This window comes from Neoarthrinium moseri (genome assembly GCF_022829205.1).
Source record: "Neoarthrinium moseri strain CBS 164.80 chromosome Unknown scaffold4_Wmoseri_CBS_16480, whole genome shotgun sequence".
NCBI lineage: Eukaryota > Fungi > Ascomycota > Sordariomycetes > Amphisphaeriales > Apiosporaceae > Neoarthrinium > Neoarthrinium moseri.
This window is the reverse complement of record NW_026055118.1, coordinates 837,129-864,773: the sequence shown is the minus strand read 5'-3', so window position 1 is coordinate 864,773 and position 27,645 is coordinate 837,129. Positions and strand designations below refer to the sequence as shown.

Here is a 27,645-nt window from a genome sequence, read left to right as displayed (position 1 = left end):
GCAGGTGTCTTTGGAACAAGATCCTGACGAGAAATAAATATGTGTGAAGTCCGTTTGGCGTCTCGAATGAAGCTAATGTGAGGTTGCGAAGTGAATTTATACTAGGCAACCCGCCACAACGGGGCTACAGAAGAACAACGACGCGTTTGTCAGACCAGTTAGCAGCGCGGTTGCCTTGCCAGGCCCTTGCTTTGGTTTCTGTTATGACTTGAAATTGCTTCGCCACCTTTGATTTTTCCATTTCCATAAGCAGAAAGGGAGTTTTGAGGCGCATGCCCCATTATGCTTGCCATTGGCTATGGCGTCTGATCATCAGTTGCTGTCGTGCGTCTTCGGATCTCGTCATCCGGGAGCTGCACATAAATTTCAACACCGAGTCAGCGAGTGGCACTTGCAAGTGAAGGATATTTCATCACGACCTAGCAGCCCAGTACTGTTACGAGGACAGGTGAAGCAAGTGGTCTTTTGGCCCCCTTGTGCCTTCATATTCTACAAATCTCAGGTCAACTAGTTTATGTATTGAGTCTTGGTATCTCTTTTTTTTCTTGTTGCCATTTTAATGTAGTTCTTCGAGAGGCTTGACGGAAGAACATGTCTACTTGATATGTCTACTCTCTCCTTTGCCAAGCATGGCCTGTTTGCGACGGTTGGATAAACTAAATGCTGCGTACTGCTCCATTGGGAGCACAAGTAGTGCCGCCAAACCTGCTATTCTGAAATAATAAGTTTCATATCGTTGATATGATCAAAGGAGATATTAACATTGCACATATCCATGAACTCGATACATGGTATTCGGGAGACATGCTCATGTTTCCTTTGGACTTGATCGAGAAATGTCAAGAGTGTTTGATCATTTTAACGATACAGGTCTCTAAAGAAGCGAATAGGCCCAATGTTTTATTCCGAGGTGTAAATACCGTGCATTATGCAAATAGTTTGATGCGTGCACTTGAGGGTGCACTAGAATAGCTTATCGTAAATAAGATAAGAATAGAGATAAGCCACTTAAGGCCAATTCTGCTCCCCTACAGAATTGGTAAGGGTAGCTTTCTACATATCACTTTTATGACCCTATGATCCACGTATCATAGTTGTTCAGCGGTTCAATGTGGCGCGTTGCCATTACGTCTCCTATGCTGACAGCATCTACCGTGATAAGCAATCTCTACGTAGTAACTTCGTTTGATTATAATTAGATTATCACTCCATTGATAACTAATTTGTCCACCTCATTTTGTCATATACGTGCCGAACCTGGTTCTTTTATTAATGATACACCTCAGATATGATGAAACAGATCACGTTAACGTGCCACGGAGTTAACAAGAATGATGCGTCCACTATTGATTTCCACCTATGTATCTGTCAGCGTGGTCTGCGCCAGCATAAAACCGTCTTCTCGATTCAGAAAGTAGCATTTGCTTAGCTTCAACATCAGAGTAATCCATCCATGTCGAAAAGACGCACTTTCTCGAGGGCGGCTGGGCTTCTCCGCACACCTTCTTCCGCATACAACATTGTTGCTCAGGTCGATTGTGTGTGCCGGCACAAGAGGGAAGGCGAAGTACAAAGTGACGAGTCCCAGACGCAGGTACTGTTGACTGTTTCCCAAGGAAAAAAATGGGCTTATATCGTGAAATCCTTTCTGGTAGACGCTTTCATAGCATTCCGACGACTAGCAGAGAAGAAGTAGCTGGTTGACCAAGGGCTTGATGAAGAATGCAGGCAGCAACTAGAGTACGATATCCCATCACTGTCGCGCGCACGATAATATTCCGCCAGACTAATATAGCGCAAACTTCGAGACCAAGCCCGCAAAGGTAGAAGAGGAAAAAGCTGGTCGTCCAGCGCCAGAAATAGCTTGACATCTTTGGGGACTATTTTCCCGTGCATCCTTGTTCGTGAGCATCTGGTCCTGTTTCTTCTTGAATAGTCGTAACCTTTGGTTTCGCGTTGCGGCAAATCTACAGATTGCTTGGATCCACTCATTTCGGATAGAGTCTGGTGTAGGTGCGGGATGCACAGTACCAATATTCGACAGTGGTGGTATCAATGTTGGTTTGCAACACATAACATGCGGTTGTGGTAAGCATCTATAAGTTTGGACTGCTGCACGTATATTAGCTATCTGGGTGACGATTTGATGCACTTGAAATGTATTGAAACGCTCTAGTTCATTCCGCAGTTGTCGTGACTCCTCCGGTATCGCAGATTGCTGCTGTAGCACAGAAAATTGCAAATGCGATGACGCCGAGAGCTCTAGGTATTCGTATTCCGTAGGCCAGAGGGTATTTCTACGAGTCGTCTTTTTCCTCTCTCTTAGCAAAATCTTGATATGTTTACTGCTTGCGGAAGACTGGCTACCGCTTCCGTGCTAGATCGCTGTGGTCAATCAAGGTGTTTCGGAAGCACTGAGAATTTCCGAGGTGTGATCTGGTCCATCCTGTACAGAGAAAAACTGATTACCAATGAGAGAGTGAATGGCTCGGCCTTGGAGCACATCACAGTTGGGGTGGTTCTGGCAAAATTGTCTCCACGGCTTTGCCTGGGTTGCGGGAAGATCAACTTCCGCGCCAGTACCTAGTCAAACAGAATAGATAGAAATACTCAAGTAATGGCTTGACTCTGGAAATATAGTGGCATGTAGGAGGATGTAAATCGTATCGCAGACACAGATCGAAAGTCTAGATAGTCGTATGCATAGGGAATATGTGATGTTCGGTCTAGGTCGGAGGTCTCTATTTGGCTTGTAAAGTCAAAAGACGAGGCGTCGACTTGGGTTTGGATAACGTCTCGGGTGAACTTGATCGGTGGGAACCTGCCTTGAGATAACACAGAAAGTGCTCGCGCAGAAATCGGGGTTTGAAGGAAACATTTATACGACCTGAAGGAAGAAGACTAGGTCCCACGAACCAGGCTTTCGAGGAGATGAAGGGAACCATCATAGAGCCACTCAAGACCGAAGGCACTTTTCGAGCCGACGTAAATAGCTGGAATTCCACATGGTGTTTATTCCTGCAGCGCCCTCAACCCCATGATTCATTACCCAGGAGACCGGAAACTCATTGTCCAATCCAACGTCGCAGACCACAAGCGGTAAAATGGAAATACAGCTGGTATTCGGTTATTGTAATGCAAACTCGGACGAGGAAGAACGCACTTCGGTAGATGTGAGGAGCAGCTGTGGTTATTGACTAATGAAGGTTGATTTTGTGGCCGATAGGTTTGGAGTACGGGCTTCAATCTAGTTTTGCCTCAACTGACAATTGCACAGCATTTCTACTACCATGACAATTACATATGTCTGAAGTACCCATCTAGCTATCTGCTGCAGCGTTCCAAGATCAACTATAGTCCAATTACTCCCACAGTGGCCAAGTCTGCACCTTATCATGAACTACCTACTTAGGAAGGTAATAACGTAGACTGTACCGTTGGGTGGTGAGCACTGCTCCCCGTCGGCCTTGGACAATAGCACCTTCCCTTCTTATCCTTAAACATAATGTTAAACGACAAAATGACAACATTGGGTTTCTGTAATTCAGATACATCAGGACGAGTTCCCGAAGTCTGGAAATTTCAACACAAAATGATTCTTAATAATGAAACGATCAAAACTATCAAAACGACTGAGAAACCTTGACTCGGCACCTTCAACAAGCGTATACGGCCCTATCAGTTCCATAATAAACGACCTGGTATCCACCATTATCTTCTGCGATACAGCACCCTCGGTGGTCGACTCGGAGAAAACATCGCTGGCCGCGAGCGAAGTCCTTCCCGTCCACCCTTTCACACCTTCGACACCATAAATGAAACTGCTTCTGGTACTCGAGGTCCGTATTGTAGATGCGGTGCCCTGATTTCCAGTGTGCCGTCACAGACCAGATCACCATCATTGCAAATAATAAGGGTCTTGTCAGTTGCGAACCCCGGAATTTGTCCGCCGTCCTGCTCGTTGCGCGTGTCGCCAAAGGTGACTGCAGCTGCGATCCGTGCCTTCACCGCTGTTGATAACTGCTTGATACTGGCGTGGACCATTGCAGCCCCTTGACTATAGCCCGACACCAGGATCTTGGCGTTGGGGCAGGTGTTGTACACCGATCTGATCAGAGATGCCATGTTCGCCGCTGCGGTCGCGTCTACGCCATTAGGCAGAGTACCGTGTGCCACCGCGTCGTAGTTGACGCCTTGGACGGCAACATTGGAGTCGCCCAGGGCAGACTTGATCTGGTTGTACAGTTGGAGCCCAGGAGTTGCACCCTGCAAAGGTTTCAGTGCTCTATTACGACGTTAACAGAGTTGTCAAGATTGACGCACCAGATTGCCTAGCTGAGCTGTTCCACGAGCAAATATCAAGACGACATCCTCACAACCCCCATCGGTGAATTCGTTGGAGGTGAGACTCGCCCTCGCTAGAAGTTCATGGTCTCCGCTCCACGCTTCGACGCCATAGACGGCTCGGTCTCCTACAGTAATAGGGCTCGCTTTGACAAAGGTTGCAACACTCAGAGACAGTATTGGGAGGGAGAACTTCATGGTGAGGACCGGTATAGGATGTTCTGTTGAACAACACAAGGTATCAAGGTTCTTGGAGTCTACTAACAGAACAGTAGGCGAATACTTTCGAGACAGGTTTTCTGGCGATACTATGACCCTCTCAATAACTTCAATCGAAACAACGACGTCGATAGACCTTTTATAGCCACCAGCTAGATGGCTTGACTATTCTCGACGACAACACCTTCAACAACCCTGGCATGATGGCGTGCTTACACTCAAGTCACCATGCATCAAAAAACGTCTGGTCAAGGATTCCCGCGTAAGCATCCATGTGGACACGAGTCGTGTGCTGAACATGCTCCCACCGTTTAGACCCGATTGCTCCGAATGGAGGCATTATCTTTGCACCGCCCCTGCTGCTACGAGCACTGGGCGGAGCATATCAACATCCATCCAACGTCGGTCCGAGCCACACCAGTTCTTTCGACGAACGGTTTACCTGTTCCAAACGCTTACAACGTCGCGTGCTGCGGAGTGCCACGATAGAGTCCGCCATCTACCATCACGTCGGGGATACTAAAGCACGTGCTTACGCAAAGAGCAGGGAAATAACAGAGAGTGTAACCATCAAATACAAGGTTCAATCACGCACCAGTCAATGGAGCGGCATCAAGCAATGTGTACGATGCGGCTCGGAAGGAAAAATTTGCCGAGACCCTTGAAAGTAACACCCTAGGGGCCAACACTTGGAGTTATTGGGTCAACAACCTCCGTCGCCATCGCGGTTGTGGCTCACGCGGTAAGGTTACATGCAGAATGCTTTACGAGTAAGTCTTGAGAATGATGCAAGTGACAATGCATGTCCCCAATGAAGTCAACATGGTGACATTCCGTAAAGTCGCTACTGGAACCCAACCTTGGCCTCCGTGGTATGTTTTCTTGCCCGGGAGCGTCAGCCTTTTCATATATATGTGTGTGCCCACACAATGACTCCTAGGCAACTCGTGGACGGCGGCAGCGCAAGTTGCTACTCTCTGTCTTCGGAGGATCGAAGCTGGATACCTTTTGCGTTGAGTGGCGCACTCCAGGTGGTCTACATTCGTGCCGAGGCGCATGATGCAGTCTTCTGCAAACTTTGAATGGATCGAACTGGACTTTTCAGCCTGGAAAACCCTTGTCCCTGGCTGACAAGTGGTTACTGCGGGGTGTATTGGGCTGACGAAATCCTTTTTGGATGGGGTGTCTCGTTTAGTGGTTGGTGGATCTTGGCAGGCACGCACCTACTGACTGGCCCGATGATCAATGACGAGAAACTATCGAAAGTGATGTGATACTAAATTGGCGGTCTGTATTCTGGTTGGCAGATGCGAAATGGTTGCAAGTGGCACGTCGTGGTGCTAAATCAGCGGGGGCGATAATTGTAATTCTACGCGATACTCATAATGTAGAAAAGTGTATTGCGTCCAGTTTGCGGCTGAATCAACTGCCGTTCTCAATTTTTTGGACAAAAATCTTGCAAGAATGTAGCAGAAGGCGATGTGATCCGAGATCGATGGAAAAGGGGGACATTCTGCCATCAGGAAGCACACTGAGCAAAATGCCCCCCAGTCCACTTTCAAACTTTAATGACGCCATTGGGAGTTCTTCTGGCGAACGCGGGATAGAAGGTCTCTGCAACGTTTAGATATTAAGACCTGTGACTCAAGCGAATATTGGGAGAAATCGTTATCTTGACCCATGCACCAGAACAGCAGATGGAATCCAGTTGCGTTACAAGGCAGGATGGAGACGCAGGATAGAAATGGCTAATGTGTCATTAAGAAGAAAGGTGTCGATACCTGGTAGACGTAAGCGTTGTTGAGATGGGGGCTCTCGTTGGTAATGTACGAATTACCATCCAGTCCCCGCCAAGAAAAAGGGGGGAGTGGGTCACATCCCCCAATAGAACCACGTTATGCTGCCCAAATCCAGTCATTTTCGCCATTCCGTTGGTGTGTGTGTACGCTGATCTCATAATATGAATTTCTTCGGGTACCCGAGGCTCGAACTCCCAATTGGGCTGTACTTGTTATGTTGCGATCAGAGTTAACGGGGTTGAACGGTCGTGAGCACAGATGCCTCGTCGCTTTCGAGGTTTGTACTCTTGCCTCGGCTTTCCTCAAACAATTGCAAATAGATACCCATAGTACATATATTTTTAGATATTCGAGTGCTTGAACGAAGGATCTGGCGGTAGGACATGGATATTGAGTATTCGTTGGAGCCAACCTCCACAGCTCAGCCAGTCCTCGCTTACGTATCAGTGAATTTAGCCTAATGCCCCGTGGCTTCAATTCTGGACAAGAAACTCTTAGAATACTATTAGTTCTTTATAAGACGCAAAAGTCAACTTGCGAATGCGCAAGTCCAGATTGGACTGGCCTTCGCGGCTTTGTTTGCTGGGTAGGCAAACCCCAGAAAGGCAACCCGGATTACATCATGATGTCATCTCGCACCTAAGAGATCCTTGGATCTTCATTTGCATGGAATTTTCGTCTTTGATGATCTACAAGTTCGATCCGAGAAGGATTCAAATGGAGCGCGAGTGTACTTTCCATATGCATCGTTTGATACCAAGCTTTGAGATGGATGAAACAACTCTACCCTCCCCCAGAACCATTTTAATTGAGTCTAGGGTCAGTAAAATACATCCCCTGGTGCAAAAAACGAGGAGAGACTTATGCCAGAGATTTTTGCCAGACTCGGCATCCAGACAGACCATTGTTCTTGACTTGAATGATGCACCAAGGATCTTCCGACCAGAACTCGATGCTTAGAACCGTGTTCACACTACATGTGCTGGCGTACATAAGAAGAAAAAAACTTCAGATAAATTTGGAGACACCTAGTCGATTCGATTGAGATGAGATTCCTAGTTACGCGGTCTTCCTGGGTATACTTTGGCGTCTTTTTCTTCCGTTTTCTTGATTCCATTGTCAACAACTTAGATATATCCCAACAACCCAGCCGACAGTCCCAAACTAACGCCAATGAACCCCCAGTGCCCCCATTCCCCTCCTCCAATCTGCCAGCGACTCACAAAACCGTCGACCAGAGCAACGGGTATGCCAGCGAACATCAGATAACCCAGCGTCGTACGGTCCCCTCTTGCCCACACGATCAGCGTTGTGAGCCCCATGGTCAAGGTTCGTGCCCCATATATCCGCATCAGCGAGTATGTGATCTTTTGTCCTTCTGGCTGAGACGGGGCTGGAAATTTTAGCAGCGAGAGCGCTGAGGCCGGGCGTAGGATGGCATTGATCCCCAGGCAGGTGGGAGCCAGAGCAGTCAAGAACGTCGCGGTGGCAAAGTATTCTGTTCTTGCAGTGGAAGACATGGCTTCTTTGTTTATGATGACAAGGTTGATTATTCAATAGGAGAGTGTATGGTAGCAAAGACGTCAGGAATGTGCGAGCTTTTTTGACTGATGAGTGGTTGCAAGCTGAGTCAGCTAACGCCTTCAACGTCAGCAAGGGGAGGAGTTGCGCCGACGCTAAAGTAGCCTTAGCTAGGACGCCAGCACAGGCCTCGGGGCCATAATTGGGGGATCGACTATGGTACAACTGCTACAAAGTATGCTAGCGAGATCAGGGGATGCGTTATTTGTTGGAGAGTGTTTGAAATGGCAGATCATGATACAACTTTGGCAATTAATTAATGACAGACTTTTGGGGCCTAACCCTAGCGAACTTATTATGTCGCGAGCGCCTGTTGAAGTGCTTGCTTGAGGCCCTGGTCGACACGTCCAAGATAGTCTACAATTACTTAGACATCGATGACTGCAACCTAGATGGTGATCAGACTTACCAAGGACTTCTTCTTGGAGCTTTGTCGGAACATCTACCAACGTCGGTATGATGTTGTGTAGAAACTCCTCTTTCCCATTAGGCTCTTTGCAGATGATATTCCAGAGTTCTCGGGGTTGCACAAAATCCTTATCTGTGACTGTTGTCGAGAACACACTGACCTGCCCGGACCATTGCTCGTGCGTTGCTGCTCGGGTACGCTTACTCAGGCTAACAGGCCGATACTCCGAGAAGATATAGTCCGGGTCCCCTCCGTAGTTGCCGTTCATGGTTCCTGGACCATCTCGAACGAATGGCGAGTACACAGAATTGACCGGTCTATTGGGTGGCAGCTGAAAATAGTTAGGGCCAACGCGGTAGCGATGAGCATCTGGGTAGCTGAACATCCTGGCTTGCAGAACTATAATTGGGTTAGCAAAGAGATCACCCACGGATCGCTTGCAAGTGTAGCTGGCATACCTGGGTCACCTGATGGCCCAATACCCGGAACCATGTTGGAGGGGGAGAAGCAGGCTTGCTCGATGTCTTGGAAATAGTTATCAGGCTTTAATCATTAGTCCCGTAGATGACACAGAGTGATAGGCGGTTACTAACATTCTTGGTCAGGGTCATTCTGCCGACCAGTCTCAGGGGGTACTGCTCATGGGGCCAGGTGTATGTGTCATCAAAAATGTCGATGGGCGCAGACTTGGCCTGGTCAGGCGTCATGACCTGGACGTAAACGGACCAGCTTGGATAGTCACCCTTCTCGATCGCATGGAAGAGGTCTTTCACATGGTAGTCTGGTTCCGACCCGGCAAGGCGAACCGCCTCATCTGCGTCTAGGGTCTGGATCCCTGCATCAGGCCTATAGTGCCATTTGACGTATACGTACCTCCCATCCTTGACAAGGTTAGATCAAGTCCGGCTCTAATTGAAAAGAAATTTTACTTGCAGCTCGATTCAAGGTGTAAGTATGAACACCGAACCCATTGATATGTCGGAGCGATGCTGGAATACCACGCTGTCCAAACAAGTGCATCAAGGCATGGATGCCTTCCGGATTGTGGACATGGAAGTCCCAGAACATGGTATTATCCGGCACATTAGTTCGCGGGTGTCGCTTGTGACTTCGATTCATCGACGGAAATTTGATCGGGTCCCGAATGAAGAAGACTGGAAGATCATTGAATACAAAATCCTGAATACCTTCTTCGGTGTAAAGCTTTGTTGCCCAGCCCCGAACATCCCGCACAGTGTCACTGGAACCTTTCTCTCCACCAACGGTCGATATGCGCATCAGCATCTTTGTTTTCTTTCCGACTCCGGTCAGGAAGTTTGCGTCGGTCAAATCTGATATGTCCTCCAATAGCTCGAATTCTCCGAAAGCACCAGCTGCTTTTGCGTGAACGCTCCTGGAATACAATCATGAGTGAACCGCCAAGTATGGTAGCGCCATTGAGCATTACCGTTCAGGAATACGCTCACGGGCAAAATGAGCGAGAACTTCAACCAATTGAACATCATTCAAGACGAGTAGGCCGCCGTTTGTATCACCGTAACGAACCTGCCGAGCAGACCCGGGCTTGTCGCTTGGCTGGCCTAGATAACGACTGTTAAATCTTGTTTGGTTTACATGACAGGTGTCCTACCATTAGAGAGTGTGTACAAAGGATCATTAGAGTCGGAATGTACTTGATGGGGCATCGTGGTTCGAGTCCTTTCTTGACTAGACTTTGAAGAGAAGAGTCTTCCGTTGGAAGTAGCTATTTGGTCCTACTCAACAAATATTTGCTCATTATTATAGATTACCGATTCAGTAGTAATAACTTCAGACGGTCCGAGAGCCGTTATTTTCCCCCTCAAGAAGCTTATTTGTTTACGATAGAATGTGGTCTGAGCATTCGTCCTAAAGCAGGCCACAAGCTGTTTTCGAAGGTTACCGAGCTTCACAGTTGAAGATCACAATCAAATAGATGAATTGCCGATTGGCACTCAGTATCAGTTTGAGTTGCCTTACTCATCAAAATCAGGATTGAGGTCGAACCACCTGCAAGAGATCCTTGAAATTCCCTTCAAAGTTTAGCCTCCTCTTAGTCGCTCCAATAACGCCACGGATTCTGTTGATAAATCGTTCAAATCAGACCACTGATGTAAGACCGCATGCAATTGACTTTGCATCGCACTTCCAAGTCGGCGTCGAAAAGAGGGGAGAGTTCGCATTAAACCTTGATTGGTATGGGAAGTGTCTTGGTATCGTCCCTTAGGCTCCATGTGGGAGGGTGAACCTTGGAGTAAACCTTCTGCTGGTGATAAGCAGGATATCTACCTCCAGCCTCTCAGGTGGTGTTGTGGAGAAACACAGCTTCGAGGTCAAACGACTGTCCAGCTTAACTAAACACTGCAAATCTCAGGTTTTGAAGATATCTTCTACCACTCACATAAGACTTGGAAGCAGAGAGAAAGATGCCATTTTTGCAGACAACTAATCGACCCGATGAGTGGAAGATCGAGCAGGGCCTGTCCGGGGCTGCGCTCCCAGTTCTGGACATGACCGGGCCCGAGACCAAGGCGCTGGCTCCTCAGACCTTTGGGCCACTAACCAAAGATGTGAAGGCAATTAAAGCTGTGGGTGATCGGAATACCCTTTTCACTCGCGAGAGGAAGGGGTGGACGGGGTATGTTCGTCAATATTTGTGAACGGGTCTTTAACATCCGTGTTTTGCTAACGGAGTACTCCATAGATTTGTGGAATGGGAGAACTATCCGGACAAAAAAGAAGCAGCACACAAGATTCTCAAATCCCAGACATTTCCACCTAACCCTGAGTTTCAACTGGGACCCATTCCCGCGAGCAATCCAGTTCTTCCTGGCACGCACTGGAAAATGTGGCATCATGCCATCGGCGGCGAGTTGACTCAGGTTCCCGAAGACTCATGGGAAACTGTCCTCAAGGAGAAGCATCCCGATATGCTTCATCTCCTTCAATTTCCCTACAACGGAGAGCCTCCTAAACGACTGGTCACGTCGAAGGTTGTGACGCCGAATTCCCTGCATTTCGTTAGAAATCATGGAGGTATTCCGATCATCAACAAGGAGGATTACAGCTTCTCCCTGGACGGCTTGGTGGCGAATCCACGCAGTTTCACCTTGGATGAAATCATGGACGAGAGCAGATTCCCACGAGTTGACAAGACCGTGACGATGCAATGCTCAGGTACTCGCCGCATTGAGCAGATCCTGAGTTACCCCGGACAAGGAGACGAGGTTCCCCAGGCTCCTTGGGCTGAAGGTGCAATAGGAACTGCTCGATACGTCGGCATCAGCCTCAAAAAGGTGATCAAGGCATGCGGAGGATTGGTGGACGGCGCGAAGCACCTGGAGTTCTACGGCGCCGACACCTACTTCAAGGACGACAAGACCATGAACTACCTCGTCAGTGTTCCATGGTCCAAGGTCAAGGCGAATGAGGTACTTCTGGCCTGGGAGATGAACGGAGAGCCTTTGCCCAGAATCCATGGGTTCCCTCTCCGAGTTGTTGTCCTCGGCTATATCGGAGCCAGAAGTGTCAAGTGGCTATACCGCATCAAAGCGATCATGGAACCATCCCGAGCGCCCGTACAGAGCCAGGAATATCTCTACTTTCCTCAGCAAGTCGGCAAACATAATCTGAAATTTACAGACGGTATTCAGATCCAAGAGATGCCAGTCAGTTCTGCCATCATGTCCCCGTGGACCAAGCAAGTCGTCATCCACAACGGCAAGATCCGCTGCAAGGGCTGGGCTTATTCCGGTGGTGGTCGCTGGCCAGAGCGCGTTGAACTTTCATCAGATGGCGGGTTCAACTGGTATACTGTCCCCGTTGAGAACCTCTCCGAAAAGCGAAGGTGGACCTGGCGCACCTGGCACTTCGATCTCCCCTGCGATGTCGAAGGATGGGTCGAGATAGTCTGCCGCTGCTGGGACAACTCACTTAACACCCAGCCTCCAGATGTCCGGACCGCCTGGAATTGGGGATTGCATGTCACAAGCTCTTGCCACCGCATCACAGTGTACAGCGTCAACAAGACCCGGCCGGCAACAAAGGCTCGAATGGATGAATTCGAAAAGGCGCGTGTGCCGTTCGGGCCTATCACAGTTCCGATCGCATTCCCGCCTCAGACACCAGAAGACTATGAAAAGTTCTGGAGTCAGCACGATCCACGAGATGCAGAGGAGTAGTGCCAGATATAAGCATTCTATTGACTTCGTCATGTCCTTGTCTGCCATCAGCTACGTTCCTTCAAGTGTATGGCTTCTGTCCGTACACAATGTATTTATCGTCGAGTGAGCTTAGCAGTTCAATTCGGTTCAGACTTCATATGACCAAATGCCCACAGATTGAGACACAGGTACATAGAAGCAAACTCGTGTATCCTCAAGTCTAAAAGAGATTTCTTGACAGCAGCGCCTAATTCCTCGATTGTTTTGCCGTGATCCGGAGGCACGTGCCTCAGGCTCTTCCGCGAAGTAGTGACTGGCTTCACGGGCACCAGCGATATCCCGTCCAACTTTATCGTGTCTGAGCTCCTGGAGCTTTACCCAGACGCAAAGGTTATCCTACTAGCGGGTGACCCGGAGAAGTGGGGAGTCAGCTTTCAAGGCAATTTATCATATGCTAGAGTCTGGTACTTGTCCGTGCTGACGTGAATCAGACCCGGGCGGAGATGGCTTCAGGCCTTCATGACAACGTGGAAGGAGGACGCCGGCGGACTCATTGAGAGCATTAGGAGCCGCCAGGATAATATGGGCCAGGTGAGAATGGTCACTGGATCGTTTGACTCAGCTCGCTGAAGAGGCTTATGTGAAATGGATAAGAGCGTATAATGGGAGGGTCAAGGAAGCCGTGCCCCCGAATCAGTTGCTCATCATAATGGGCCTCGGCGATGGTTGGGAGCCCCTTCTCGAGTTTTAGAGTAAATCCGTCCCGGAGGACTTCTCCTGCGCTGCGCGCAGGAGGCTGAGGCTGTTGGCGGGTTTGGCAAGTACCTGTTCATCGAGCTACTTCTGATGCGGCTTGGATTGTCCTTGGTCACCAGCGGTGTCTACTACGTAGGCTGTATCGTAATATTTTAATTTTACTGCGACTTGAGGATACCTAGGGACGCTGCGCTGTTAGGTGTGATGTGATGTGCATTATTCGACCGAACGAAAGGGCTGCTCAATTGCATATGCGCCGGCATATGTGAATATATGCTCTCTATCTCAATGCTGCTTTTTGGACTCCCTGATTGAGAAACCCCTTGGTCAACCGAATCGCGGCCATGATCTATTCATCTCATCATCCAGGGCCTCATTATAGACAGTTGCTGCCAAGCCCTGTTGCTCATGACCACCAGCTTCCCCACAAGTGCGACACAACTCCAGAACGCTGAACGACGTGAGGGCGAACCTTGCTCACATGGTCTCGGGGATGTTGTCGTCACTCTCCGACTGACTCTCATCACCGCTGACTTCGGCGTTCTCACGTTCCCTCTTCTCCATGAGGGCCTGCAGCTCAGCATCATCGGACTCGGTGACGGCCTTGGGCTCCATCTTGACGATCAGGGAACCTCCAGCTCCCTCGATGCTCTTGCGGATGTCGACAATTGCCTCCTCCAGCCTCGTAATACCGGTGCTCTTCTCAAGACAGGTGCTGGTCAAGACGTACAGAGGCGGCGAGACGAGCTTGACCTTGACCTGGTTGTCGTCGGTGTTCCGCGCCTCGGCAGTTCGCAGCGCAGTCTTGACGGCGTCGATACCCTCGTAGCCAAAGCAGGTGACCTCGACATCGGCACGGACCTTGGTAGGCTGGGGGGTCAGTCGCTTTCCGATGTAGGACTTCAGCTCCTCGGCGACGGCATCGCTGGTGAAGGTAATGTCCTTCCAGACGTCGGGGTTTCTAGGGAGTGTTAGTGTCTCTGGCGGCGGAGTCCACATGGCATCCAAAAGGGCGAAAGGATGGCTTACGTGATGGAGAGCTTGAAGGCGTCGATCGAGTGGCCGTACTTCTTGTTCAGCGGCCAGGCTATGTTCTCGTACAGGGTCTCGATGGGGACCTGGGTCTTCTCGGCGACGTGGCGCATGATGGAGTGGACCATCTTGCTCTTGTTATAACGCTCCTCGCACTTGACGATATCCTCGGGAGAGACTCGGCGCTTGGAAAGATCGATATATCCTGTGATGCAGCGTGGTGTCAGTCGTGGGGGGCCCCTCGTCAGGCGACAGAGTTTACGCCACACATACCCTTCTCCTTGTCGACTCTGAGCACGACGACCACCTCGTTTCGGCCGACGCGGATGAGCTTCTGGATAGATCTTATACGACGTCTGGAGAGCTCGCTGAGAAGAATCATGCCGTCGATGTTGTCGTACTCGAGGAGCTGCGGGGGTGAGGTGAGGGTCAGCGGAGACGGGTCGCCATGGCCGGGGACGGAGCAAACCAACCTTGACGTAGGCACCCATGTCGGCAATCTGCTTGACATTGACCATGACGAAGGAGTCAATCTCCGGGTACTTCTCCTCGTAAAACCGGCAGTTCGTTAACGACATGCTGGCGGTATTGTGGCGTGGCGATCGGGGTGGGAAACGGGCGGGCGTTGGGCCGGGTGGGTGTGGTATCTCGAGTGCGCTCGGGCAGCAGGCGGGATTCGGGCCGCGTGGTTGATTGACGAGGTCAGCAGAAAGACGAGAGATCGGGGTCCGATGGGAGCTCGTGTGTCAGGCGGTCGGCTGAGCTGTTCTTGCTGGATGGTGCCGGGCGCTCTCTCGGAAAGTTGCAGCTTGACGATGACGATAATTAGCTGGGAGTCACGCAGTAAATTTGACTGGCCTTGTTCGAAGAAACGGGCTTTGGTGGGGTGTGCCCCGCGGCCGGGTGCACGGCCACAACTGCGCTGCGCAGTGGGCGAAAAAAAAAAGGGCGCGGGATGGGCGGACTCTCCAGCCACAGCGGAACATCACATGCTCCGACCGAGTGGAACCGGGCACCGCACCTGGGCACCTGGGCGCCTGGCATTGGATCTGAAGCCCTGAGTCAGTCAAAGCCAAGGGGAGACTGGCACCCGTGGACGAGCCGTGGACGCAGAAGAGAAGAAAAAATAACAATGGGGGGTCCCACTCCAGTTCCTCGGCCAAGGCGCGTGATTCGAGCTCCAGCTCACCGTCCCCTACCTAGCTGGTAGGTACCCTTGAGCCTTGCCAGCTTCCGTTTCTTTTGCAGCACCTCGACCTGGCCTCGGAGCTTTCCTTCCTGCCATAACAAATTTCCTCCATCTCGGCCCTCACAGACAGGCATTTTCACAGAAATGTCTGCGGCCGACTGTCATATCTGGAACCTCGCTTCCAGGTGCGTCGAGCGTTGATCGACATCTGCATTGCAAGTCAGCTTGTCTTATTTTCTCCTTCTTTTGCTGTCTACCGGTTTTTGCCGTGGCACGCATTCCTGCCCTCCTCATCCCATACCATGAGGTGAGGACGCGCTTCTGCCACCAGACTAGATATCTGGCCTCCTAGCCCTGGCAACACAGCATGGCTTCCTCGGAAACCCTGTCCTCCACCATGGAGGCTGCTCTTGTGGCCGCCAACACGGCCGCGGTCGAGGTGGACAAGGTCGTCGCTGCGCGAGGCTCTTCCACTTGGCTCGGCTGGTTCGGGAGAGTCATCCTCTTCGTCATCCAGCTGCTCTCCTCCATCCTGTACTGGAGCCTGAAGCTCACCACCATATCCGTCCCAACCTTGCTCTTCCAGCTGTTCTCCACCAATCTCACCGTCACCATGAATGCCACCACCCTGGCCTTGATCCTGGCCATGATGGCCTCGGCCGTCACTTGGGTTGTAAGATACAGGTATCTGAACATGTATTCTCGGCTTCCTCCAGAACCTCAGCGCAAGGAGCCGGAACTGGATCTTCCCCCAGACTCGCATGAGGGTGATGACAAGCCCGGCCTCACCAACTACCTCGACGAGTTTCTCAGCGCCATCAAGATCTTCGGATATCTGGAGCGGCCCGTGTTCCATGAGTTGACCCGGAGTATGCAGACCAGGAAGCTCATTGCCGGCGAAACTCTAAATCTCGAGGAGGAGCAGGGCTTCTGTCTCGTCGTGGATGGACTGGCCGAGATTTTCGTCAAGTCTACCAACCGGAATCACAGCCCTGATGTTGCTGACTTTTCCTTCGCTGAGGACGACCAGCAGTATGGCTCAAGTCGCCATCCATACCAACTCCTCACCGAGGTCCGGAATGGAGCTCCCATGTCATCCCTCTTCTCCATCATGTCCCTGTTCACCGAGGATGTGCATTTGCGCACCCCGTCTGACGAGGACCCCGTGCAGCACTCATCCTCGAGTACCTTCAACGACGGTCAGTATCCCGAGAGTGCCGGGCTCTCTGCCGGCCGCCACATGTCGGACTACTCGCCAGCGACTCCACAGTTTGACCAGAATGAGAAGCGGGCTACCCTTGTTGAGGAACCAGAGGTCATCCCGACTGGTTCTCCCAACGGCAGCTACTTTCGGCAGAAGATTCCGGCCATGTCGTTGGATAATACTCTACCGCCGCGGCATCCTGTGCGCCCAGCTCCCAAGAGAATGGTGACAAACTCAGTCCATCCGGACATTGTGGCTCGGGCTGTCGTCGACACCACTATTGCGATTATCCCTGCCAACGCTTTTCGTCGCTTGATCAAACTCTTCCCCAAGTCAACTGCCCACATCGTCCATGTTATATTGTCTCGCTTTCAGCGGGTGACTCTCGCCACAGCATACAACTATCTTGGGTTGACAAATGAGGTGCTCCACATCGAGAGGAGCATGATAAATTTCACCACTTGTCAGCTGCCAAATGTATTAAGAGGCGATGCACTGGAGAGACTCAAGGAGAAGTTCAAGCGCGAAAGGGAGAGAAACAGCAAGGAGGATATTGGCAAGGGGATAGCGTTGCATAACGCATCAGCTGCAACTCGGCGTCGGCGGTCTAGTACGGGTCTGCGTAGGGACGCTGCCGTGCACGCCATGACCCGAGCACGTCCCACATCCGTAGTAGCCTCTACCATCGTTCCGCCACAACAGCGTTCGTCCTTGCACACCGCTGGGCCCGGTGATCTTCTGGCTAATATTCAATCCGCACGAGCTGGCGGGTCTCGAGTTCCTGGTACCATTGATATACCTCTAAGAGAGCCATGGCAATCCAGGGACAGTCCCAAGGCAGATACGCTGAGTCCTCTTGCTCATCATGCGTTCAATCCATTCGCTGCTCAGAAACGGGCGCGTATCTCTATAGATCCGAGAGAATCTGTCGATGAGGATAACACGTTCCGGGTCTCTATCTTGGAATGTGTGTTCAACGCTCTCGGGATGAATTCTGGTGGCACCTCATCAAGGGGACCCGATTCGGTTGAGGCTTCTCCCCGCCTCAGTTCTTATGATCAGAGAAGGCAGCGGGGTGTCTTCAACAGCAACGCCTTCGGGTTCATGGACTCTTTTGATGGTTCAGCTGACTGGGATGCCGAGTCAATGACCTCTGGTGGTCTTTCTATGACCGGGTCTCCGAATGCTCATCTCTTGGCCGAAGAGATGAAACATGAAGTGGAGATTGTCTTTTTCCCTCAAGGATCAGTGTTGGTAGAGCAGGGTGAAAGGAGCCCTGGTATCTACTACGTGATTGACGGTTTCCTCGACATTGGCGTGCCATCTGAGGACTTCAGCACTGAGATCTTGAGCTCGTCGAGCAAAATGTCTCTCTCTGCCATGCACCGTGAAGACTCCCACGCATCGCATCGCCGGGCGTCCAAGACAAATATTCCTGCTTCGAATGGCTCGACTCCAGGCTTGAGCTCAGCCGATGGCAAAAAGAAGTCGAAGCCTGGTCGCCGCAGTGTGGGGCTCGTGAAACCAGGAGGTCTAGCGGGTTACATCGGCACCGTCTCCTCGTACCGGTCGTTCATTGACGTGGTGGCGAAGACGGATGTGTATGTTGGTTTCGTACCGCGTGCAGCCTTGGAGAGGATTGTCGAGAGGTATCCTATCGTGCTTCTCACCATGGCCAAGAGACTCACCAATCTCCTCCCGCGCCTGATCCTCCACATCGACTTTGCTCTCGAATGGGTTCAGGTGAACGCTGGCCAGGCTCTTTTCCACAAGGATGAAGAGAGCGAAGCCATATATCTCGTCCTCAACGGACGATTGCGTTTGGTTGAGGACAAGAAGGGCGGTGGGCTGAATGTCCGTGCCGAATACGGTCAAGGCGATAGCGTGGGCGAGCTTGAAGTATTAACCGAATCAAGTCGGTCAGGTACCCTTCACGCCATCCGAGACACCGAACTTGTCAAGTTTCCGAGGACACTGTTCAACAGCCTTGCACAGGAACACCCGAATATTACTATCAAGATATCCAAGATCATTGCTTCTCGCATGCGGACTCTGGTAGATGATCCGTCTTTAGCTTTGGCAAAGGAGGCCTCTACGGGGACTTCCATCAACAAGATCTCATCAACCTTGAATCTGAGGACTGTTGCCATCCTACCTGTAACCTCAGGCGTACCGGTTGTTGATTTTGGAAACCGCCTGATCAACGCACTAGCGCAAGTTGGTGCTCCTGGTGGTGCTACGTCGTTGAACCAGTCCGCCATCCTCAACCATCTTGGCAAACATGCGTTCAATAAGATGGGCAAGCTCAAGTTGTCTCAATATCTTGCCGATCTTGAGGAGAAGTATGGAATGGTTCTCTACGTTGCTGGTAAGTGCACCAACACCCTTTTATCGTCACATTCCCCCTTCACACAGCCCAAGCTGCAAATTCTTCATGATGAGAAAATCACAATCTAGAGCTCGTTCGATGACGGCCAAAACATACTCTAATTTTTTCCTGAACGTTGAAACATACTATCCATCATCCAACAGGTCATTATGCTCGGTCAATAGTAGCTAACGCCTAATGATAGATACCAATGTCAACTCACCCTGGACCCAGACTTGCATCACACAAGCTGACTGTATCCTGCTTGTCGGCCTTGCAGAGGGTTCTCCTGAGATCGGGGAGTTTGAAAGATTCATGCTTGGTCAGAAGTCAACTGCCCGTAAGATCTTGGTCTTGCTCCACGCAGACAGATATTCTCCACCCGGTCTCACAAGATCATGGCTCAAGAATCGGGTCTGGATCAATGGTGGTCATTACCACGTGCAGATGGCCTTTCAAGAGAATACCGTCCCCGTCCATCCTCCCTACAGGCGTCTTGGTGCAGCGCTCAAAGAACGAGTTCAGGTTCTTCAGGCCGAGATTCAGAAATACACCAGTCGCAAGATTCGGCACACCCCATATTACTCTCCCGATGCGCCCTTCAAGGGCGACTTTCATCGGCTGGCTAGGCGGCTTTGTGGCAAATCCATCGGTTTGGTACTTGGTGGCGGCGGCGCTCGCGGTATCTCTCAGATTGGCATCATCCGTGCCATGGAAGAAGCAGGCATCCCTATTGATGTCATTGGAGGTACATCCATCGGCTCTTTCATTGGAGCACTCTATGCACGACATGCGGACATGGTTCCGGTCTTTGGGTTGGCGAAGAAGTTCGCTGGGAGGATGGCAAGCATGTGGCGTTTTGCCCTCGATCTGACGTATCCTTCCGCCTCCTACACTACTGGTCACGAATTCAATCGCGGTATCTTCAAGACGTTCGGCAACCACCAGATTGAGGACTTCTGGCTGGAGTATTACTGCAACACGACAAATATCAGCAAGAGCCGTGGTGAAATCCACACCAGCGGCTATGCTTGGCGGTATGTGCGTGCCTCCATGTCACTTGCCGGCCTCTTGCCACCTCTGTGTGACGAAGGTAGCATGCTGCTAGATGGTGGCTACATCGACAACTTGACAGTGTCGCACATGAAATCCATTGGCGCCGACGTTATCTTTGCAATTGATGTTGGAGCTTTGGACGACGACGTACCTCAGGCATACGGAGACTCGCTATCGGGCATGTGGGCTTTCTTCAACCGTTGGAATCCATTCTCATCCATTCCCAACCCACCAACATTGGCAGAGATCCAAGGCCGCCTCGCATATGTGTCTAGCGTCGATGCCCTTGAGAGGGCCAAGGCAATGCCGGGCTGCATCTATATGCGTCCGCCCATCGATGATTACGGCACTTTGGACTTTGGAAAATTTGATGAGATCTATCAGATGGGCTTCCAGTATGGCAAGGAAACCCTAGCCCGTCTACGCGAGGAAGGTGTGCTCCCCCTCGTTGAGGAGACCGAGGCCAAGAAGGCTTTGAGGAGAACCATGGCACCTCGCAGAGCCAGTATTTAGATGGCCCTGTGTTGACTTATATTCACGTATTATGAACTTCAAGATACCCCTGGAGCAGGCGTTAGACTAGATGAATATTTTCACAAAGGAAAAAAAAACACCCTCATGCGGGAGGTGATCTTGTGTGCCGCATGTACCTGTGAATAGAAAAGCCCGAACTCTATTTCCTATATTTGCGGTACGATTACTCGACTAGTTCATAAATTGAGTTGATATAAATGTGACTCGTAAGAGAAGTGAGATAGCCGTAGGCGAAACATGAGCAGGCATCGCAATGATAGCATCGGCCATATGCAAGTACTTTAACAAACTCTGAGGGAAGACTGAGGCATCGACCATGTCACGATTCTATGCCACGGTGGCCACTCGCGCCAATTGGACTCTTTACAGTCGGCGTAGCGTCTGCCGTTCAAATTCATAACAATCACAAGCCGCATCCGTCGATTGACAATGGCTACACTTTTGCATACTTTCTTTCATTATCTATGAATTATATGTGTTTGTGTGAGTCTATGCACATTATAGTATAAGCAAGGCCCCGAGAAAGCTTATTGCCGCCCTCAAAGTCGAAACAAAGCTTCCTTCACTACTAATACTGAACGTAGAGGATGACGATGCAGAAGTTGATGGCGTCGAGCTAGACGATACGGTAGATGAAGCCGTCAGGGACACGGTCGACGTGGTACTTGGGACGGTTGGCATGGCTGTGGAAGAGCCCTGCTGAGAAGTCTGGGTATCCGGCGTGCTCTGGCCAGTCACCTCAGCCCACGACTTCATTGTAACACCGGGGCACGCCGCGTTGCACTCGTATACAGACTTGACCGCATAAGGGTTCTCCCCGTCAAAGTCGTTGAGGTAGTACTTCACTCCGCACTGGCGCACGCAGTCGTACGCCGTGCAAGGAACTTGGTCCGCAGTGCCAATCCTCTCAAAGCCGCCCAGTTCCGGCTTGCTCCAGATCCCCTTGCCCCCCTCCAGAACGGCTTCGCCGCTAAAGTAGTACTGCTTGCTTGAGATGGGCTTGTCAGGGTCGTTGTCTGGGTTGGGCTCAGGGTCGGCGACGGTCGGCGCTACGCTGATCCGCACCTTGGCACCATCCGGAGCCACCAAGGCTGGTATTGTGAACTTGACGTCCGTGTTGCTTCCGTCCGTGGAGTTGACAAGGTAGCAGACATTGTCCCAGTCGCCCTCGTGGGCGTTCCCCTGGGCGGGACTGAGAGTGAGGTAGATGCGGACCGGAGAGGTGAAAAGGTTCTCCGCGAGGGTCACATGGGTTTCCGTGTCGACTGTGACTTGCTTCGGCGCCGTGATGGGCATGGACGAAGCCTGGGCCACGGCGGGACCAACGGCGCCGGCCATCATCAGACCGGCCTTGAGCAGATTGGCAGCGATCATTTTCAAAAACGAGCGGCGCGCACCTTTGACAAGGCGCAAAAGGTAAATAACGTCGATTTTTTTTTTTTGACTGTGCAACGAGCGAATAATGAATTAACTCAGAACAGGACGGGAAGAGGTGGAGGGAAGCTTTCTGGAGGAAGGAATCGATAGTAGACGCTAAGAAAACTGTGCCGCCCGTCTAAAAGTCCCAAATAGGAACTGCGGAAATTAAGCATCGTATGGGGTATTAAAGGATTATTTAAAGCAAGCTTTAAGTAGTTAGCGGCTCGCCTCGCTGACCAGGGACTTGACAGTTGCAATTCATGCATTCTGGTGCACGGGATACATGTCTGGAGTATACTCTTACAGGTTCCGGTGGAAGTAGCGCACACGGGTTTGAAAGGTGCCGGGACACGACCATCCCCACCCCTAGAGGGGATGCACTAGGATGGAGACCATTTTGGCTGCGCTCGTTGAACTTGGTTTAAAGAATGGAACAACTTAGGATTGACGATACCTCTAGTGATGTGCCGCCTTCTTCGTCCAAGTCGACTCAGACATAGCGTAAACCGCGGCGTCTCCCTCTGTCACCATGCCGAATGATAACTGGCCTACCAGGCTCTTGGAACATTGACCGCCTGAGACATGAACAAATTGTTTCAACTATATGTGCCCCATTATAATAGGAGGTAAATGAGCAAGCTAGCGGTGTGATCTTTGGTCAGGGTCGCAAAAGTTTGGATTCTCATCCAGCCTTGTACGCAATCATATAGGAAGCGGCCAAGAGGAATCTCGTCTTGATATGCTGGCTTCCTCTGGATTCTGACAATGTTGTGTTGTTATTGAAGAAATCAATTAATCTGCCAATTTCAAAGGAGCGTTGTTGAATATTCAGTACTGGGCTTGTAATGAAGTACTTCAAGCCAAAGCCTATCGTTTATAGGTGTCGCGGATGAGTCTAATCCTGAAGCCCACGACACCATTCTTTGTTGACATGATACCCATCCAAACCCAAAGTAGATCGTGCCATTTCTTGCCTGTCTCGAACCTCTCACGCTTCTTCCCAACCACCTTTGGCGTATGCTCCATTCGTGTTCTAGTCCAAGCAATACGAGTTCTACGCAAGCCAAACCGAGGTTCGAAATGCCTAGTCACATAAATCGAAGCAATCTATTGGCTTTCATTGCGTATGAATGGGCGACCCTGGTCGTAGATGGACTGATAGATGTGCTTACTAAGATACATAGTAAAATATATGGGGAAGCTACGTGTGTATTGGTATATATAGCTTGCAAATGAATACGTCGATCTCATAGATGGTAGCATTCCGGCCCTTGCGTTGGAGCACCTGCCAGCTAGTGACCTACAACCCGGTGGAAGGCCTGGGCTGTGGGGCGGCGGACGGGTTCAGAGCCTAAATGAGGCCCGAGCACCTACCTGGGAACCAGTAGTGCCCCAGCTTCTTGGCTGGATATACCACATCCTGGCGCGATCTGATGATCCAGAATCCTTTGGTTTTCATTGGATCCTGAACCCCTCTTCGATATAGTGCAGATTCAGGTCGGCTCATTCGAAAGCTATTGCCCCTGACGTTCCTCGGGGAGCCGGTTCACACCAGGAGGTCTGCCATGAGCGATGCACAAGAGAGACTGTGCCAACTATGCGCCAGAGCAGCAGCTCAGGTCGAAGAGGAATGCACGCAGCTCCTTCATAGCTCAGAGCGCAGGAGCGCCGACGATCTCTCTGGCTGCGGTCACGCGTTGGTAAGCCTCCTCGCAGAGCAAGCTTCGCAACTCGCCCGCGCATACAGAACAGAGCTGGCTGGGCCTACATCGGAACAATCGCCTTCAGCAGAGCACCAACTCATTCTGAGGAGATTAGACGATATAATATCCATCGCATATGCTAAGTTCTACGCATTCATCTTCAAGGACCTTCCGGCTTGCTGGCGACAGCTGTACACAGATGCAAGCATCCTCAAGTTCTGCTTGCTGGTCTATGAACGTATCTCAAGTCATAGGGATCGTCGCAGAGTTACGACTAGGGACGATAAAGGTGTCCTGGACAAGCTCATCAGATGCCTGGATCTGGCTCTGATACTTGCCGGGGCTGCTGGCGAAGATAGGGGTCGAGCCTGGATCGATCGAGCATTTGGCCTGCTTCAACAATGGTGGGATGCTGCACAAATCAGCGAGGAAAGCTTTGATCTGCCTGAGAGGCCCGCAAAGCGTCCAAGGTGGGATAAAGATACGGATGGCAGTTTACACCCCCAATTCACAGGCAAGTGCTCTTTCTCTCGATTTGAGCCATTCACACCACCAGTCCAGCATCCTATCAAGCGCGTCTCTTCGATGTCCATGGAAGACTTTCAAGGCCACATGAAGCACGTTTCCAAGGCAGTTCCGGGACCGGAACCGGTCATACTAACGGACGTCCCTGACGACTGGCCGGCACGCACCACCAGGCCCTGGCAAAACCCTGATTACCTTCTCTCGCAAACCTTCAATGGGCGCCGACTAGTGCCGGTGGAAGTCGGCCGCAGCTACGTGGATGAGGGCTGGGGCCAGAAGCTCGTCACCTTCAATGAGCTTTTGGAAAGCTACGTTGATCTCTCTCGGCCATCATCCGATCCTGGGTCCACCAAGAACCCTAACGATGAACCTCCTCCAATTGTGTACTTGGCTCAACATCCCCTCTTCACGCAGCTTCCGGGATTGAGGAACGATATCATGATCCCAGATCATTGTTACACGTCGCCTCCCCCACATCCGACAGACTCAAGCATTGATCAGCCGGAATTGGATGAGCCATTACTTAACGCTTGGTTTGGTCCGCCAGGCACGATAACCCCACTACATACCGATCCATACCACAACCTCTTGGTACAGGTCGTTGGTCGTAAGTACGTACGACTGTATTCGCCACTGGAGACGCAACGCATGCAGGCTCGCGGCAAGGAAGACGGCGTAGAGATGGGCAACACGAGCCTACTGGATGTGGGGGTAATGGAAGGCTGGGATCGTATCTGCCAAGATCATGACCAGGTCGTCCAAGATCAGGAAGCGGCGGAGAAGATGCGGCAGGCGTTCAAGCATGTCCCATTCGTGGACTGTATACTCGAACCCGGAGACACCCTGTACATTCCCATTGGCTGGTGGCACTACGTACGAGGGTTGAGTGTCAGCTTTTCCGTCAGCTTCTGGTGGAATTAGTGACTTTACTACGCAAAAGAAGGCTGCTAGTATTGCAACCCAATCATGGTCAAGACAACAAGTATTGCTCTACAACTTCATTGAGAAATCGTGATCATTTTAATCGAGTAAAGAACGTCATTCCGTAGGTCAACTTCCCATCTACCGAGAGAAAAAGCAATGTTTTGAGACCCCCACTCCCCGAACTTAAAGTCCTATTATCCGTTTGCCAAGACTTGACCGCATCAGGCAGGCTATTATGACTAGCCCGTGAGATATTCTATCGTGTTTCCGACAACTTCATTGGGGTTCTTTCTCTCTCTTTCAGCTCGAGCGTAAAGTTCTTTGGTCTCGTCGTTGGCCTTTCTCCCATATTTTTTGCTCACAACGATTTTGTGCAGCTTCTGGCGCTTCGCATTCTCGTCTCGCAGGTCGACGTTAGGCGACAGCGTTGCGTCCTCGATCTCTTTTCTCTTGAAAAGGTTGCCCTTAGGCTGCACATTGTCATCGTCGTCAACGACTGAATACACTCTATCTTCGCCCTTTTCCCATGCGCTTAGCACCATATTTTCATTACTGAAGTCGAGCGGTCCGAGCTCCTCAACCATGTAGTTGACGAACCCACCATGACCATACACACAAACGGAGTAAGGTTTGTACCCTGAGTCTGCTTTGGCCGCCCGGCAGTGCTTGATGATCGCCTTGGTAGCATCGAGGCCCCTCTGAATGAGCTTTTCAGGCGCCCAATCACCGTCCTTTAGCTGCCATTCTCTGTCCTGACGTTCATCAATAGCACCCCAATTGATATCGAGATCCCTGAATTCAAGCTTGTGAAGGCCTTTCGGGGGCGTTCGGCATTCGAGCTCGGTCTTGAAGACAGCTTCGATGTGAGTACGACGCCTAGCTCTGTCCGAGAACCAAATCGTCTGTTCAGTGAGCAGAGGCTCCAGTACAATTTTTGCCGTCATGAGAGTCTTGTAAGGCACAGAAATCAAGAAGGTCTGCAAGGCTCTTGTCAAGGGAGAGACGATGAAGTAGGATCCAAACTTTCCCTCAGCCGCATAACTCTCAAACTTGTTGGCCATTGTACCACTGGCGAGATCGCGACCCATTCCAATTACTTTGGTTTTTGTCGCTCCTGGTATCTTTGTTTTGACCCAATCCTCCTCTAAGGCCCGGGTGGTGAGTTTAGGGTCCATAATGTCCTCCCCAGAGGAGTCAGGACAGTTGGACTCCGCTTGGGCATGACGAATGTAGCGTATCAAGTATTCCTTGCGAGACATTGTAGTGATTATGCACGTGATTCAGTGAAGCGGCTAGCAGTAAACAGTTTTGAGTAGTGACGATGGTCAGAATGAGAACGAAGCAATACCTCCTCCTCCTCTTTATATGCGTACTGACGAGTTCGGTGATGCTCGTCCAGCCGTTTTCGGACCATGGCATCTGGTGTAAATTCACCAACTACTCTTTTGCCAGGAGCCAAAACCCGCGTAACACCACTTTTGGACCCAGGAAATGAGCAGTTGACTTGGTGCTCAGGTTCCAACATAACCAACATCTCCAGCGGTTGTTATATCGAAAACGGTGCCCCGGTGAGCCTAAGCATGCTGTGACACGCAGCCAGAACAAAGAACGACAGCACCACCTCATATCTCAACATCAGCTTCTTCCAGATCTGCGCAAAACGTCTCGGAAAGCTCCATGAATGACACAGCCCCTGGTTCGCATCTTTTGCCCGTACCCACCACTCAGTGCGACACACGGCAAGAAGTGATTGATCACAAGCAGAACTACTATGGCGCCTGGGCACTCATTGGAGCACAGGAGCCCACCCATTTCCCTGCGGGCTTCTGCAGTCCATACCAGCATTGGGCATTGGGATGGCTTCATGGTTCCTGCTTAAATTGACTCGCCGCGGATGAATGCCCGAATGCGGTCTGTGGCCGATGCTCTGCCCTATCCGTTGACCGGCATCGCCCGCAGGGTTATGATCTGATCAGTCACTATTGGCTCGAAGGAGGGTGAAGAACATCGCACACCAGGCGCTAGACTGCAAATTTTGAGACGAGAGTATTCATATCTTGGTCGATGCCAGCCGCTTGAACCTTCCCGAGATGGCCTTTGAATACCACTCGAAATAGTACACGTCTCTAGCTCACGAGGCCGAGGGGTTTTGAGGCCGAGAACGGTGAACCTCCAAGAAGCGAGCTTGCGTTTGTTCATGCACAATGATGCTTCGTCCAGGCTCCATGTGGCGGCTGTTCCCGCTTGGGCAGCGGGGTATCCTTGAACTACGATCCCTTATCAGAAGTATGAATTCATCCGACTCCATTCGACAAGTGGACCTCAGCGTCTCGGTCTGCGGTGCCAGTTAGCTGACGCTGCAGTGAGGAATATGCTCACGAACACCACAAAGCTCATATAGC

General features: G+C 50.9%; 9 protein-coding genes across 9 annotated transcripts; 4 read left to right on the top strand and 5 right to left on the bottom strand.

The window, feature by feature from the left end:
- Nucleotides 1-3,795: 3,795 nt before the first annotated feature.
- Nucleotides 3,796-4,542, bottom strand: JN550_002059 (uncharacterized protein; the record flags this gene model as incomplete). Its single annotated transcript, XM_049313312.1, has 2 exons — nucleotides 3,796-4,266; nucleotides 4,324-4,542. The coding sequence occupies 2 exons, from the start codon at nucleotides 4,540-4,542 to the stop codon at nucleotides 3,796-3,798; spliced, it is 690 nt and encodes a 229-aa protein (XP_049176120.1).
- Nucleotides 4,543-4,791: 249 nt separating this feature from the next.
- Nucleotides 4,792-5,645, top strand: JN550_002058 (uncharacterized protein; the record flags this gene model as incomplete). The annotated part of the gene is made up of 5 exons (XM_049313311.1): nucleotides 4,792-4,825; nucleotides 4,879-5,186; nucleotides 5,243-5,333; nucleotides 5,405-5,435; nucleotides 5,504-5,645. 5 exons carry the CDS (start codon nucleotides 4,792-4,794, stop codon nucleotides 5,643-5,645), a joined length of 606 nt encoding a protein of 201 aa, XP_049176119.1.
- A 2,593-nt stretch (nucleotides 5,646-8,238) lies between these two features.
- Nucleotides 8,239-10,037, bottom strand: JN550_002057 (uncharacterized protein; the record flags this gene model as incomplete). The annotated part of the gene is made up of 8 exons (XM_049313310.1): nucleotides 8,239-8,300; nucleotides 8,353-8,751; nucleotides 8,811-8,895; nucleotides 8,946-9,179; nucleotides 9,226-9,233; nucleotides 9,282-9,745; nucleotides 9,800-9,932; nucleotides 9,983-10,037. 8 exons carry the CDS (start codon nucleotides 10,035-10,037, stop codon nucleotides 8,239-8,241), a joined length of 1,440 nt encoding a protein of 479 aa, XP_049176118.1.
- A 759-nt stretch (nucleotides 10,038-10,796) lies between these two features.
- On the top strand, nucleotides 10,797-12,551 carry JN550_002056 (uncharacterized protein; the record flags this gene model as incomplete). The annotated part of the gene is made up of 2 exons (XM_049313309.1): nucleotides 10,797-11,008; nucleotides 11,075-12,551. 2 exons carry the CDS (start codon nucleotides 10,797-10,799, stop codon nucleotides 12,549-12,551), a joined length of 1,689 nt encoding a protein of 562 aa, XP_049176117.1.
- Nucleotides 12,552-13,766: 1,215 nt separating this feature from the next.
- On the bottom strand, nucleotides 13,767-14,899 carry JN550_002055 (uncharacterized protein; the record flags this gene model as incomplete). The annotated part of the gene is made up of 4 exons (XM_049313308.1): nucleotides 13,767-14,250; nucleotides 14,319-14,526; nucleotides 14,595-14,730; nucleotides 14,795-14,899. The coding sequence occupies 4 exons, from the start codon at nucleotides 14,897-14,899 to the stop codon at nucleotides 13,767-13,769; spliced, it is 933 nt and encodes a 310-aa protein (XP_049176116.1).
- Nucleotides 14,900-15,877: 978 nt separating this feature from the next.
- JN550_002054 (uncharacterized protein) lies at nucleotides 15,878-20,651 on the top strand (the record flags this gene model as incomplete). Its single annotated transcript, XM_049313307.1, has 2 exons — nucleotides 15,878-19,082; nucleotides 19,288-20,651. 2 exons carry the CDS (start codon nucleotides 15,878-15,880, stop codon nucleotides 20,649-20,651), a joined length of 4,569 nt encoding a protein of 1,522 aa, XP_049176115.1.
- Nucleotides 20,652-21,170: 519 nt separating this feature from the next.
- Nucleotides 21,171-22,046, bottom strand: JN550_002053 (uncharacterized protein; the record flags this gene model as incomplete). Its single annotated transcript, XM_049313306.1, has 1 exon — nucleotides 21,171-22,046. The coding sequence occupies one exon, from the start codon at nucleotides 22,044-22,046 to the stop codon at nucleotides 21,171-21,173; it is 876 nt and encodes a 291-aa protein (XP_049176114.1).
- A 1,610-nt stretch (nucleotides 22,047-23,656) lies between these two features.
- JN550_002052 (uncharacterized protein) lies at nucleotides 23,657-25,240 on the top strand (the record flags this gene model as incomplete). The annotated part of the gene is made up of 1 exon (XM_049313305.1): nucleotides 23,657-25,240. One exon carries the CDS (start codon nucleotides 23,657-23,659, stop codon nucleotides 25,238-25,240), a length of 1,584 nt encoding a protein of 527 aa, XP_049176113.1.
- A 242-nt stretch (nucleotides 25,241-25,482) lies between these two features.
- On the bottom strand, nucleotides 25,483-26,502 carry JN550_002051 (uncharacterized protein; the record flags this gene model as incomplete). The annotated part of the gene is made up of 1 exon (XM_049313304.1): nucleotides 25,483-26,502. One exon carries the CDS (start codon nucleotides 26,500-26,502, stop codon nucleotides 25,483-25,485), a length of 1,020 nt encoding a protein of 339 aa, XP_049176112.1.
- Nucleotides 26,503-27,645: the final 1,143 nt, after the last annotated feature.